Source organism: Rhinopithecus bieti, unplaced genomic scaffold (assembly GCF_001698545.2).
Source record: "Rhinopithecus bieti isolate Rb0 unplaced genomic scaffold, ASM169854v2 scaffold_27781, whole genome shotgun sequence".
NCBI classification, from domain to species: domain Eukaryota; kingdom Metazoa; phylum Chordata; class Mammalia; order Primates; family Cercopithecidae; genus Rhinopithecus; species Rhinopithecus bieti.
Genome location: NW_016812388.1, coordinates 282,287 through 298,460, shown reverse-complemented (window position 1 = coordinate 298,460; position 16,174 = coordinate 282,287). Strand labels below are relative to the sequence as shown.

Sequence of the window (16,174 nt, the reverse complement as noted above, 5' to 3'; positions counted from 1 at the left end):
CATATTGTTAGTACCGGGCATTGCATGTAACATTAGTGCTAAAATCATTAAACTCATGGTGCTTATATAAACGGAAGTTTGTTTTATTACGATGGAAGATTTTTAAAAACTTTTAACCTACATAAATGTATAATTTATTCTCCAAATGTCTCAAAAGTATGTCTTCATACCATTAGTAAGTTAAAAGGATCCACTAGTTCATAAATTTGACTTATTTATAAGTCACCATTAAAAAGTATAAATAACATTCTTGTTATTTATAAGTGCCAAAGAGCAAAGCTTTCAAGAATAAAGTATCTTTTCTTATTAAAAATATGTATCTAGTTTTTTTCTCTGGTCTCACAATAAAGCAAACTATGTAGAGACACAACATGGAATTTTTGTTTACTTGTTCTAAACAGATATTTTTGCTTCCATTTGTACTTTACCTGTACATTTACACATTAGGAAACTCTGAGCAACTAAAAACCAAATGATAGAAAATAAATAATTAATAGTATAATCTAGGCCAGGCACGGTGGCTCACACCTATAATCCCAGAACTTTGGGAGGCCAAGGCGGGCATATCACTTGAGGACAGGAGTTCAAGACCAGCCTGGCCAACATGGTGAAACCCCATGTCTACTAAAAATACAAAAACCAGCTGGGTGTGGTGGTACGTGCCTGTAATCCCAGCTACTCAGGAAGCTGAGGCAGAAGAATCACGTGAACCCAGGAGGCAAGATTGCACCACTGCACTCCAGCCTGGGTGACAGAACAAGACTCTGTCTCAAAAAAAAAAAAAAAAAAAAATTATAATCTACCTTTAAAAAATGCAAACGGTAAAAGGTTTGGCATATAATTTACTAACAAGTACAATGAAGTTGTTGTTGCTTTTTTTTTACATCACTACTCCAAGAGGTCACACGTTAGATACTACAATCAGATATTTTCAAATCAAGGTTGGTATGACATGGCAGTAGCTAGTTAAGTCAGCTGAATGATTACTGGATCAAGGATTTGCCACAACATGTCAATATGACTTTGCAAATAGAGCCTACTAGCACAGTTCACTACAAATTATAATAATCATAATTTATAAAAAGAAGGGTTGTAGCTCAGAAGTACCCATCTTTGGCTCTCAGTCATGAAGAGCTGCAATGGTAGAGCCACATAAACATATATAACAGCCCACATAAATATATATAACTTACAGATTACTTATGATACAAATAAACACAACTTCTGTAACTAGGTAGATCAAAACTAACAGTAGGCCGTGTGTGGTGGCCCACGTCTGTAATCCCAGCACTTTGGGAGGCCGGGGCGGGTGAATCACCTGAGGTCAGGAGTTTGAGACCAGCTTGACTAACACGGGGAAACCCTGTCTCTACTAAAAATGCAAAAATTAGCCAGGCGTGCTGGCGCGCGCCTGTAATCCCAGTTACTCGGGAGGCTGAGGCAGGAGAATCGCCTGAATCCAGGAGGTGGAGGTTGCAGTGAGCTGAGATCGTGCCATTGTACTCCAGCCTGGGCAACAAGAGTGAAACTCCGTCTCGGTGGGCGGGTGGGGAAAGGAAAAACAAAAAACAAAAAACAAAAAAACTACCAGTAGGCTGGGTGTGGTGGCTCACACATGCAATCCCAGCATATTGGGAGGCTGAGGTGGGTGGATCACCTGAGGTCAGGAGTTTAAGACTAGCCTGGCCAACATGGCAAACCCCCATTTCTACTAAAAATACGAAAATTAGCCAGGCGTGGTGGCACGTGCCTGTAGTCCCAGCAACTTGGAAGGCTGAGACAGGAGAATTGCTTGAACCTGAGAAGTGGAGGTTGCAACGACCAGAGACAGTGCCACTGCACTCCAGTCTGGGCAACAGAGCAAGACTCCATTTCAAAACAACAACAAAAACTAACAGTAAATAATTCATTCCCATAAGACCAGTGTCCAGTAGCACAATACAACCTGGAGCATATGAAGAATTCAATTTTTCTAAAGAAAACTGCCAGACATTTACAAATATTATAACTTAGAAATTAACTGGATCTGAGCTCTAATCCAATATACCACTGCTCAACAATCTATCATTCTAAACACTTTTTAAATTTCAAAAGAGTATGTGGTAACACAAGAACAGAATATGAGTGACATAGCAAAAGTTTTAATTTTTGTGTCCCAGTTAACGTAAGACTTATTTTTAAGAAGAAAAATCTGTTGATGGCCAGGCTGGGTGGCTCACGCTTGTAATCCCAGCACTTTGGGAGGCCAAAGCAGGTGGATAGCTTGGTCAAGGCTTTAGTGAGCCATTATCGTGCCACTGTACTTCAGCCTGAGCAGCAGAGTGAGACCCTGTCTCAAAAAAAGTCTGTTGATAATAGTTATCATATGTCTATCTAGCCTAAAAGTAGATCATGCTTTCTTTGGTTGATTCTTCTAAAGCCTAAATATATTAGAAGGACCCTTCACTTATTCCAATTAAAGTGTACAGTTTGTTCAATATTATATCAATTGAACATTACAATAATTTCAGTTAGCACACTATGTCTTGACTATTGATGCAATTCTCTTAACAGAAAGTAGAATGTAATCATTACATTAACAGAACCATTTAACAGAAATCATAATGTAATCATTCTGAATAAATACAAAATGCAAAGTAAAACCAAAAATGCTATGACTTGTTTTATTCATTTTTACACATGAACTCACTAAAAAGCCAGCCTGTAAGCCCAGCTTAAACCTATTTAAACACAAAACATTGTTTATGTTTGGGCATGTCTGTCACACACTACCAGATATTCCCCTAATATTAGTGAGGTTTCCTGTCAATTATGTATCTCTGTGCTCTTAAAGGACCACAGTTAAAGTAAGTATAAATACTTTCACAATTTTAATAGTATGATAATTGGCAGAAGAAAGATAACATCCAATTATTACATAACTAAAAATGTTTGCTTCTCAAGTTTACCAGAACTTTCCTGACTCCTGAACATATGAATTCAAACAACTTTCATGATATCCTAAACAAAAATAGGTTTACCAATGAATATTAAGAATTTTCAAGAATGTCATAAAAATGTTAAAATACAATTCTAATTTTATCTAGAATTTGCTACACTAATATTTTCAATACATTTTCTTTCCCTGCTTTTTCGGATAACCCTGAAAAAATTATTCACAAGCTGACTTTCTGATAAGTAATAAAATGTAGTGTCCTTCTCTACTAATGAGAGAGCTTGCTAAATTAATGTTTTTTTTTTTNGCTCCGCCTCCCGGGTTTACGCCATTCTCCTGCCTCAGCCTCCCGAGTAGCTGGGACTACAGGCGCCCGCCACCACGCCCAGCTAGTTTTTTTGTATTTTTTAGTAGAGACGGGGTTTCACTGTGTTAGCCAGGATGGTCTCGATCTCCAGACCTCGTGATCCGCCCGTCTCGGCCTCCCAAAGTGCTGGTAAATTAATGTTTTATCTAAATCTCAATTTTCCTTTTTTTTTATTTTTGAGATGGGGTCTTGCTCTGTTGCCCAGGCTGGAGTGCAGTGGCGTGATCTTGGCTCACTGCAACCTCTGCCTCCCAGGTTCAAGCAATTCTCCTGCCTCGGCCTTCTAAGCAGTTGGGATTACAGGCGCCTGCCACCACACCTGGCTAATTTTTTATGTATTTTTAGTAGAGACGGGGTTTCACCATATTGGCCAGGCTGGTTGTGAACTCCTGACCTTGTGATCCACCTGCCTCGGCCTCCCAAAGTGCTAGGATTACAGGCGTGAGCCACTGTGCCCTTTTTTTTTTTTTGGGGGGGAGACAGACTCTCACTCTGTCGCCCAGGCTGGAGTGCAGTGGCGCTATCTTGACTCACTGCAACATCTGCCTCCCAGGTTCAAGTGATTCCCCTGCCTCAGCCTCCTGAGTAGCTGGAACTATAGATGCACACCACCACGCCCTGCTAATTTTTGTATTTTTAGTAGAGATGGGGTTTCACCATGTTGGCCAAGATGGTCTCAAACTCCTGACTGCAAGTGATCTGCTTGCCTCAGCCTCCCAAAATGCTGGGATTACACGGGTGAGCCACTGCGCCTAGCCTAAATCTCAAACATTTTCTAGTATAAGAGTGAAAATACAAGTTTCTAAGGAAGTTCAATGACATATATTCAGTCCCTACCTGATTTAAAGGGTAAAAAACAGAAAATACCTTGTTAGTAAATTTAGCACCTCACATACTTGAAGAACACCAGAGAGGCTGGGCTACAGAAAATACAACAAAAAACAGTTCTGCAACTGGGCAAGGTGGCTCACACTTGTAATCCCAGCACTTTGGGAGGCTAAGGCAGGCAGATCAATTGAGCCCAGGGGTTCGAGACCAACCTGGGCAACAGGATAAGACCTTGTTTCTACTAAAAATTTAAAAATTAGTCAGGTGTGGTGTTGCGTGTCTGTACTCCCAGCTACTCTAGAGGCTGGGGGGCGGGGGGGAGGGGAGAATCAGCTGAGCCCAGGAAGTCGAGACTGCAGTGAGCCATGGCTGTGCCCACTGCACTTCAACCTGGGTGACGGAAGCGAGATTCTGTCTCAGAACAAACAAAAAACAGTTCTAAGACAGAAGCAGATGAAGCACCCTGGACAGAGCAAATGAAAATAATCATTTTTCTGAAAAACAGGAACCGAACTACTGAATCATATGAAATAATGGCCTAAGTTACCTGAGCCTTTGCAGAGAGCTTCTCAACCTCAACTTCTCTGCCTAGATACTCCCTTTGGAAATGCAATAGAGACTCTATGGAAATGGAAACATCTCATCTATTTAAATGTACTCACTACCTTCTCAAGAAGATAAAAAAAAAAGAGGTAGCTACAAAAATATTCCCAACCTTGTCATAGAAAAAAAATAACTACTAACTTCCAAGAATAAAGCAAAAAGTAAACAAGAACATAAAACAAAACAAAACAAAAAAACCTGGTTGGGCGTGGTGGCTCATGCCTATAATCCCAGCACTTTGGGAGGCCAAGGCAGGTGGATCACCCAGGGTCAGGAGTTCGAGACCAGCCTGACCAACATGGTGAAACCCCATCTCTACTAAAAATACAAAAATTAGGCCGGGCTTGGTGGCAGGTGCCTGTAATCCCAGCTACTCGGGAGGCTGAGGCAGGAGAATCGCTTGAACTCGGGAGGCGGAGGTTGCAGTGAGCCAAGATCGTGCCATCGCACTCCAGCCTGGGCGACAGAGTGAGACTGTCACCAAAAAAAAAAAAAAGAAAAAGAAAAAAAACCCTACCACACAGACAAAACAGCAAACAACAAAACTGCCAAAGTTACCCAAATTTCAAGACTTTCAAAAATATTTACTTTAGTGAGCACCACTTACACTGTGTTTTAAGCAATTCACTTTAACATATTTCATAGACTGTGCAAAAACTTGTTTGAATTTAGGAAGGCCTCTGTCTCTTATCTGTAGGTAAGTATGTCCAAAAATGTTAAACAGTATTTCTCCCAGGGCAGGACTAATTCAACCATTGTGGACAGATGAATGAACCTCCAAATGCAAGGGGCCCCTTCTTCAAAGATAGAGCTAAAAACCTAGTAATTGGCCAGGCATGATGGCTCAAGCCTGTAATCTCCGCACTTTGGAAGGCAAAGGCAGGCGGATCACGAGGTCAGGAGTTTGAGACCAGCCTGGCCAATATTGTGGAACCCCACCTCTACTAAAAATACAAAAATTAGCTGGGCATGGTGGCGCACACCTGTAGTCCCAGCTACTTGGGAGGCTGAGGCAGAGGAATCGCTTGAACCTGGAAGGCAAAGGTTGCAGTGAGCCGAGATTGTGCCACTGCACTCCAGTCTGGGCGACAGAGCGAGACTCCGTCTTAAAAAACAAACAAACAAACAAACAAAAAAACCTAGTAACTGTTATTAGAATAACTTTGCTAATGAGAAGAAACACCAGCAATGATTTATCACCATTAAATAAAATATTAAAGTCATTCCTTAACAACCAAAAGTCACACTCCTCTAAAAATAAAAATAAGTGGCCAGGCACAGTGGCTCACAGGATCATGTCTGTAATCCCAGCACTTTGGGAGGATGGGGGGGGGGGGGCAGATCACAAGGTCAGGAGTTCGAGACCAGCCTGGCCAACATGGTGAAACTCTGTCTCTACTAAAGATACAAAAAAATTAGCTGGGCATGGTAGCGAGAGCCTGTAATCCAGCTACTCGGGAGGCTGAGGCAGGAGAATCGCTTAACCCGAGATGTAGAGGTTGCAGTGAGCCAAGATCGTGCCACTGCACTCCAGCCTGGGTGACAGGGTGAGACTCCGCCTCAAAGTAAATTTAAAAAAAAAAAAAAAAAGATCATCAAAGAAAAAAATAAATTTTGTTATTTCAATAAGTCAACTTAAATAATACAAGCCAATTCTATGACCAAAGAACAAAATAAAATCTTATTATTAATTGAGAGTGGCTTCTCTACCAGGTAAAAAATCTATAGGCAGTATTTTGTTAACTACTGCCAGGTAGTAAGATTGTTTCTAAGTAAAGGTAAACCCAGCAACACAACCTCCTTCACATTTCTTTAATGAGCCTCTACATTCTTCACATTCTTCTTTTGCTAGTTTGTTTTTTGTTCGTTTGTTTGTTTTTTGAGATGGAGTCTCTCTCTATCCCGAGGCTGGAGTGCAGTGGTACGATCCTGGCTCACTGCAACCTCTGCCTGCCAGGTTCAAGTGGTTTTCCTGTCTCTGCCTCCCAAATAGCTTGGATTACAGGCGCCCACCACTACACCCAGCTAGTTTTTTTTATTTATAGTAGAGATAGAGTTTCACCATGTTGGTCAGGCTGGTCTCGAACTCCTGATCTCAGGTGATCCACCTACCTCGGCCTCCCAAAGTACTGGGATTACAGGTGTGAACCACCACGCCCAGCATTCTTTTGCTAGTTTCTAATACAAATGAAATACATTTATTTTCTCTATCAACACTTATCCTAGTCATCAGTTTTTTTCTCTTCATTTATATTGCCCCTGCCCTCCCTATCCATGGTTTCAGCCAAATGGAAGACAAGCACCTGTTCAAAGGATTAAAAGCAAAAAGAAGTTTAAAGATTTGGGGAGTGGGCTGGACACAGTGGCTCATGCCTCTAATCCCAGCACTTTGGGAGGCTGAGACAGGCAGATCACCTGAGGTCGGGAGTTCGAGACTAGCCTGGCCAACATGGAGAAACCCCATCTCTACCAAAAATACACAATTAGCCAGGCGTGGTGGCACATGCCTGTAATCCAGGTTACTCGGGAGGCTGAGGCAGGAGAATCACTTGAACCCAGGAGGCAGAGTTTGTAGTGAGCCGAGATCATGCTATTGCATTCCAGCCTGGACAATAAGAGTGAAACTCCATCTCAAAAGAAGAAGAAAAAAAGATTTAGGGAGTGATCAGTATCAATTTTGGAAACTGAGATTTTTAATATGGCTACAATGTCAGTCATATACAAAAGCTGTCACATAAAACAAGAGACTAAACCTTGAATCTTAAGAAAGTACAATAAAAGTACTATTTAAAAAACAGCCATGTTTTCTTACTTAATGAGCAAACTCAATTCTTCTACTTGACCTAGCAATAATTAATTACCTCAGAAAAAAATTATGAATCTGTATGTTGCTATAAACTTGTACTAAACCATGGCAAATCCAAGAATATGCACGAGTTCACACATTACACACATTTGTAAATAATAACACTGTATCTTTAGTTTCCTTTTTCTATCTACATGAGAGAGATGATGCTGCATATAATTTGAGCGAAATTTCATTATTACTTAAAATTTTTAGAAAAAAATCAATAGCTCCATTATGCAAAATAACTTAGGAAATAACAATGCAAAAATAAAAGGTACCTGCTGTTGCTTGAAATCAGGTCTTTTTTTGATAAGATTATAAACAGTCACGTATTTCATGTATAGCACATAGGCCCTTTCCTCATCACGATCTAATCTGCATTCTTCTGCTGTCTTAAAGATCTTCAGGGCACTGTGCACATAACTTGAAATTAGAGAAAAAAAAAATTAAAGTACTTGACATCTGGGAAAAAAATACAGGTCATATACAAAGTCCACAGATAATCTTTATCAGGGGTCCCCAACCTCAGGGCCACAGGTTGGTACTGGTTCATGGCCTGTTAGGAACCAGGACACACAGCAGAAGATGAGTGGTGGGCTAGCCAGCAAAGTGTCATCTGTATTTACAGCCACTCCCCATTGCTCGCATTGCCACCTGAGCTCTGCCTCCTGTCAGATCAGTGCGGCATTAGATTCTCATAGGAACACAAACCCTATTGCAAACTGTACATGTGAGGGATCTAGGTTGCGCACTTTTTTCTTTCTTTCTTTCTTTTTTGAGACGGGGACTAGCTCTTATTGCCCAGGCTGAAGTACAATGGCGCGATCTCTGCTCACTGCAACCTCCGCCTGCCAGATTCAAGTGATTCTCCTGCCTCAGCCTCCCAAGTAGCTGGGATTACAGGCATGTGCCACCATGCCCGGCTAATTTTTGTAGTTTCAGTAGAGACAAAGGTTTCACCATGCTGGTGAGGCTGGTCTCGAACTCCTGACCTCAAGTGATCCTCCCATCTCGGCCTCCCAAAGTGCAGGGATTACAGGTGTGAGCCACCACACCCAGCCAAGGTTGTGCATTCTTTATGAGAATCTAATGCCTGATGATCTGTCACTGTCTCCCATCACCCCCAGATGTGATGGTCCAGTTGCAAGAAAACAAGCTCAGGGATACCACTGATTCAACATTATGGTGAGTTGTATAATTATTTCATTATACATTACAGTGTAATAATAATAGAAATAAAGTGCACAATAAATCTAGTGCACTTGACTCATCCCAAAACCATCCTCCCTAACCCTGGCACATTGAAAAATTGTCTTCCACAAAACCAGTCTCTGGTGCCAAAAAGGTTGGGGATCACTGATCTTGATAAAGCAGATTTCATGATTTAGGTTCACTACTTCAGAATTGATACAAAGTTAGATGCAAGTTTGGATACAACCAACTTATATATACCACTTCCTCTGGGATAAGCGTAGTGCTAGAGGTAAACCAGACATTGCTAGAAAGTAATAATCTGTCTTAGGCCTGACCTTAAGGATTGTCCTATCTAAAGGTGGCTTTATCTTTCCCATTGTTTCCCATTTGAAAATCATTCAACAGGAGTTAAATAGAGTTGTTTTCTGTTACCCCATTAACATTACCAACTTAGCAAGATAAATAGCCCAATCCCTCTCTTACTCTTTCTGCCCTTCAAAAGATCTTTTTATTTTTATTTTATTTTATTTTATTTTATTTTGAGGCAGAGTCTCACTCTGTCGCGAAGGCTGGAGTGCAATGTGCAATCTCAACTCACTGCAACCTCTGCTTCCAGGGCTCAGGGATCCCTCAGCCTCCCACTAGCTGGGATTACAGGCCCATGCCACCATGCCAAGTTAATTTTTGTATTTTTAGTAGAGACGTGCTTTCACATGTTGCCCAGGCTGGTATCGAGCTCCTGACCTCAGGTGATCCGTCCACCGTGGACTCCCAAAGTGCTGGGATTACAGATGTGAACTACCATGCCCAGCCTCAAAAGATCTTTTTTTTTTTTTTGAAATAGAATCTTACTCTGCTGCCCAGGCTGGAGTGCAATGGTGCAACTTCAGCTCACTGCAACCTCCACCTCCCAGGTTCAAGTGATTCTCTTGCCTCAGCCTTCCAAGTAGCTGTGATTACAGGCATAGACTAACATGCCTGGCTGATTTTATATTTTTAGTAAAGATGTGGTTTCACCATGTTGGCCAGAATGGTCTCAAACTCCTGACCTCAGGTGATTCGCCTGCCTCGGTCTCCCAAAGTGCTGGGATTAGAGGTGTAAGCCACGGTTCCCAGCCAAAAGTTATTTTTTTATTGTTATTATTTTTTGAGATGGAGTCTTACTCTGTCACCCAGGCTGGAGTGCAGTGGCATGATCTTGGCTCACTGCAAGCTCCGCCTCCTGGGTTCACACCATTCTCCTGCCTTAGCCTCCCGAGTAGCTGGGACTACAGGTACCCGCCACCACACCCGGCTAATTTAAAAAAAAATTTTTTTTTTAGTAGAGACGAGGTTTCACTGTGTTAGCCAGGATGGTCTCGATCTCCTGACCTTGTGATCTGCCTGCCTCAGCCTCCCAAAGTGCTAGGATTACAGGCGTGAGCCACTGTGCCCAGCCCAAAAGCTCTTTTTTTAAAAGCCCATTTTGTCTTTAGTAATGTTTCAAAATTCAGTTCATTCTGGCATTTTCCGTTCTGACTTTCTTTAAAGTTTCTATCATTCTCTGGCCAGGTGCAGAGACTCACGTCTACAATCCCAGCACTTTGGGAGGCCAAGGCATGGAGGATCGCTTGAGGCCATGAATTCAAGACCAGCCAGGGCAACACGGTGAGACCCTATCTCTGTAAGAAATTTAAAAATCAGCTGGGCATTGGGGCACAAGCATGTGGTCCTAGCTACTTGGGAGACTGAGCCAGGAGGATCACTCAAGCCCAGGAAGTCGAGGCTGCAATGAGCAATGAGCATGCCACTGCACTCCTCTGCCTGCACAAGATAGCAGACCATGTCTCAAAAAAAAAAAAATAAATAAAGAGAAAGAAATTATTATTTATGATTATTTTTGAGACAGAGTTTCGCTCTTACTGCCCAAGCTGGAGTGTGATGGCACAATCTCAGCTCACTGCAACCTCCGCCTCCCGGGTTCAAGCGATTCTCTTGCCTCAGTCTCCCGAGTTGCTGGGATTACAGGTGTGCGCCACCATGCCCGGCTAATTTTTTGTATTTTTAGTAGAAATGGGGTTTCACCATGTCAGCCAGGCTGGTCTGGAACTCCTGACCTCAGGTGATCTGCCTACCTTGGCCTCCCAAAGTGCTGGGATTACAGGCCTGAGCCACCATACCCGGCCAAAAGGAATTATTTTATATAGTGTTATGAAAAGACAATGACTTGTGGCTGAGTATTTTTTTTTTTAGAAGCTTCATAATCTTAGCCTCTTAAACTTTATGACCTAGAGGTCATATCTGTATGATCTGTCTGGAGAGTAGATAATATGCATATGAGCAGAATATATATGTATTGTGCTACAATTACATTAAGACCTTCTCTAAGGAGGTCTTATTTTATTCATGTGATGCTGTTATTTTCAAATAAACTTTAAATTAACATTCATCTAACTTTAATGTGGAAATGAACTAAAAATTAATAATATTTGATTCAATCAAACTAGCAAAGGATACATCATACCTCTTAGTGCTTATTTTCTCTGGTTTAACTTCCGTCTTCTTATTGAGGTCTTTTAGTGAAGAACTGAGGTAGAGTTCTTTAGGAACTGAAGCCACAGCAGGCATGATGAATTATCTTTACTTTTCCCTTTTCACAATGGATGCTATATTTCCTTAAAAGTAGTTCTTTTCTGAAAGAAATAAAATAATTATACTAATTTTCCTCATTAACAATAAAACAAGTGAGCAGTTTAAAAAAATAAAACTCCTAAACCGTATCCTTTGCTAACAGGGTTAATTGCAAATTATTTACAATATCTATTTCAGGAGTTTAAGATACGCAAAACATGAGTGAACAATTTAATAATTTTTTTCAAATTTTAATTAACCAAATGAATTACTTTTTGTATCATTTTGCTTTAAGAGTTGGGAATCTGGCCGGGCGCGGTGGCTCAAGCCTGTAATCCCAGCACTTTGGGAGGCCGAGACGGGCGGATCACAAGGTCAGGAGATCGAGACCATCCTGGCTAAACTGGTGAAACCCCGACTCTACTAAAAAATACAAAAAAAAAAACTAGCCAGGCGAGGTGGCGGGCGCCTGTAGTCCCAGCTACTCGGGAGGCTGAGGCAGGAGAATGGCGTGAACCCGAAAGGCGGAGCTTGCAGTGAGCTGAGATCTGGCCACTGCACCCCAGTTTGGGCGACAGAGCAAGACTCCGTCTCAAAAAAAAAAAAAAGAGTTGGGAATCTTACCTGTCAAAGGAACTAGCGGTAATAATAAAAGCTTTTACATGTTTCTTCTGTTAAAATACCATTCATGTATAGATTATAAGTAGATGGAATTTTTATCTAGAAACAATTCTCTTTTCTCATGGATGATACCCGTTTATTTTTTAAGTGATTTCTTCTTTTTTTTTTTTTGAGATAGGGTCTCATTCTGTCACCCTGGCTGGAGTGCAATGGCACGATCTCGGCTTACTGTAACATCCACCTCCCGAGTTCAAGCAATCCTCCTACCTAAGCCTCCTGAGTAGTTGGAATTCCAGGTGTTCACCACCATGACCAGCTAGTTTTTGTGTTTTCAGTAGATATGCGGTTTCATCATATTGGCCCGGTTGGTCTCAAACTCCTGGCCTTAAGTGATCTGCCTTGGCCTCCCAAAGTGCTGGGGTTACAGGTGTGAGCCACCATGTCTGGCTACTTCTTTCCACTCTCTTAATAATCTTCATTCTATCCGTTCACTATTATTAAACAAATGGGTATCAATGAACATCTAATCCTAAAAAGCTAAGTAAGGTACAACTTGGAGCAGGGGATGGGGAGGCCTCTGCTCACCTATGGAAATTCCAAAAGCATCCCAATTTGCTTTAATTCTAGTAACATTTTATATTAAATATTAATACTTGTGATTCATTGGTACTCATCCCTTTTAACCCTGTGCACATGAATCCACTGTCTTAGTCACCAAACCATTTTGTTCTCTGAATATTGCATTTTTATCCTTTTCACTTTTTTTCTATCTATACTTGCTCCAGGTATCTATAAACACATGTTGAACCAAACACTTTAATTTGTACTTTCAGATCTATTCATTTAGAAACAATGATCTAATATACAAACATTTTCTACACTTTACCATCCACCCTGGGTCCTGTGTCTAAAGCTGTAGTGATAGGGGAGAAAAGGTCTCTGGACCACACTATCACACCCAAATGGGTCAACTGATATCAAATATGTCCTTCTAGTGAGGTATCTAATTCATCAACAATTCATCAAACCTGCAAAGAGCATCCATTAAGGAAAGAGTATGACAGGATTCCCCTGGGTTTCCTCATACTTATAGAGACAACAGCATTGTTTCAATGTCAGTGTAAATCATCAGGGGACTTAACTTGCAACAGTAGGCCTCGTGTTAAAGAGAGGTATTAAAGGGGTATACAAGGTATGGTCTCTGATTCTCCAAGAAAAAATAGTTTAACCAGAAAACATACCCTCCCCGTCTTACCACCTCATTATCTCCTGCCCATTCCCCACAATGTTGAATGACAAACCAAGAATATGTGTAATATGATACTCTATATAAAGTTTAAAAATCAAACTGAATTGAACAATATATTGCTTAATGATATAAATGAGGTAAAACTATAAAGACAGACAGAAAATGATAAACACAACGTTATATTGGGAGAGGGAGAGTTGTAATCAGGGAGACACATATAAGGAGTTTCAGGGGTACAGCAAGGTTCTATTTCTCAAACTGGGTAGTATGTGCACAGGTGATCATTTTAGTATCATGTTTTATAACATATAAAAGAATATATGTAATGTACTTAAAGTTTTAAAGAAATAAAATAAGCATAACAGTGCAAACATGAGTAAAGCAATGCAACATACATAAATACGAAGAGAGTACCCAGAGAAATGTAAAAGTTAGAAAGTTATGGGTTAAACAAGCAACTAACAAAAAATATACATTTAAAAAAACATATTGATTAAAAACAAAAAAAAAGACTTGGAACATTGGGGCCAGGCATGGTGGCTCACGCCTGTAATCCCAGCACTTTCCCGGCCAAGGCGGACAGATCACTTGAGGTCAGGAGTTCAAGTCCAGCCTGGCCAACATGGTGAAACCCTATCTCTACTAAAAATACAAAAATTAGCCAGGCATGGTAGTGCATGCCTGTAATCACTCGGGAGGCTAAGGCAGGAGAATCACCTGAACCCGGTGAGTGGATTATACCCCTGCACTGCAGCCTGGGTGACAGAACAAGACTCTCTCAAAAAACAAAATACAACAACAAAAAAATTAACTGGGGATGCTGTCAGGCACCTATAATCCCAGCTACTCGAGAGGCTGAAGCAGGAAACTCAACTTGAACATAGGAGGTGGAGGTGGCAGTGAGCCAAGATTGCGCCACTGCACTCCAGCCTGAGCAACAGAGTGAGACTCCGTCTAAAAACAAAACAAAAAAACCAACAAAGTTTAAAAAACTAACGTGGAAGAGAAAGTTGTAAGCAGTAGTAATACAACATAGTATGGTATGAAACTATAGAGTTACAAATATTACAGTATAAGAAAAATCAAGAGAGAAGATTAAGTATGACTAGAAGGATCTTGGAAGTCATCATCAAAGAGACAATATTTGATATGAGTCTTGGTGGGGGAAGGTTTTTCAAAGAGATGAAGAGCAGGATGAAGAAAAGAAAGTAAAGAACATCTTTAGGAATTAGCCACTACACAGAATGAACAAGGATCAACAAGGCAGTGGGGAAAAGAAATAGACTTGGAACAGGTAACGGAAGGCTTGAATGTTACTAAAGCATTTACTTTGTCTTCTAAAGATAGCAGGGCTCTGAAGTAGGGAGGTAAGTGATTGAACCTAAGAAGAGTATAAAGTTAGGCGGTGACAAACTAGATGGGGAAAAGACTAGTTATCTAATTATAATGATCCCAGGGAAAGATGATGAAGGTTAGAACTAGGGCAGTAGAGATGGAATAGAGGAAGCAGATACAAGAGACACTGCAAAGGTAGAATGACAGGACTTGGCAAATGATTAGACACAAGGAAGGAAAGTCCAGGGATAAGATTACGATGTCATCAAAGATTTTAGCAAGGGTTTCTAGGAGAAAGACTGTACTTTTTAAAAGCTTCCTTTTCTGTCCCAAATCTTCCATTTGATTTTGGAAACAGTTCAAATAAGTAACAATCTTCTCTGATAATGTCTAAAGTCCATTAAAACCCATAGTTGTTTCTATTTTATTAACAAAATCATGTAAGTTATACAGTCACTTAATGATGCCTAGTGTTAAAAATACTTTCAGCATTGTTTTAATATGCTATTTGAGCCTCTACAGTCACACACATTTCTGCAGAAGTCAAACAGAAGGTAAAGGGTGTTTTCCCCTAATCAAGTGAGAAATCAAAACATATAATTCCTCAGTATCTGTAGGAGAGTGGTTCCAGGACTTTTCCCACAAGTACCAAAAATCTGCTGATGTTCAAATCCCTGATATAAAATGGTATAAGATTTGCATATAACCTTACTTTAAATCATCTCAAGATTACTTATAATACCTAATACAATGTAAATGTTATATAAACAGTTATATTGTATTGGTTAGGGAATAATGACAAGAAAAAACTCTGTACATGGTTCAGTACAGATGCAATTATTTTTTAAAAATATTTCCAATCTGCCATTGTTAGAATTCACGGATACAGAAGGCTGACTGTGTATCCAACCTAAATCTATGTGAATTTAACATGTTACATTTTTGATAAGTCATTCTGCTGCATTTTGCCATTAAAGAAATCTATGGACAGACATAAAATATATTAGACTAGAATGACTGAATGAACTCAATTTCCTTATTTTGGCTGCAATCGTTTAAAAAAAATAAAAGAGCAGCAGCAACAGCAAACCCACTGATACTTACACAGAAGTGTTCATTAACCACAGAAGTCAAATAATTTGCAGAATTTATTTGTTTAGATCTAGGACAAACCATAACATACAACACATTAAAATTATCTTACGTAGCTGGGTACGGTGGCTCACGCCTGTAATCCCAGCACTTTGGGAGGCCGAGGCAGGTGGCTCGCTTGAGGTCAGGAGTTCAAGACCAGCCTGGCCAACATGGTGAAACCTCATCTCCACTAAAAATACAAAAATTAGCCAGGCATGGTGGCGCACACCTGTAATCCCAGCTATTCAGGAGGCTGAGGCAGGAGAATCGTTTGAACCCAGGAGGTGGAGGTTGTAGTGAGCCAAGATCGCACCACTACATTCCAACCTGGGCGACAGAGCAAGACTCTGTCTTAAAAAAAAAAAAAGGCCGGGCGCGGTGGCTCAAGCCTGTAATCCCAGCACTTTGGGAGGCCGAGACGGGCGGATCACGGGGTCAGGGGATCGAGAC

The 16,174-nt window shown here is 40.7% G+C and overlaps 1 protein-coding gene across 1 annotated transcript in view; it reads right to left on the bottom strand.

Moving 5' to 3' along the window:
* The window catches only part of USP8 (ubiquitin specific peptidase 8), an 84,637-nt gene that overhangs the window by 58,200 nt on the left and 10,263 nt on the right, over positions 1 to 16,174 (bottom strand). Inside the window, 2 exon segments of the mRNA XM_017896203.1 lie at positions 7,860 to 8,004; positions 11,279 to 11,447. Coding sequence (XP_017751692.1) covers positions 7,860 to 8,004; positions 11,279 to 11,382 — 249 coding nt within the window. The 5' untranslated portion in view covers positions 11,383 to 11,447.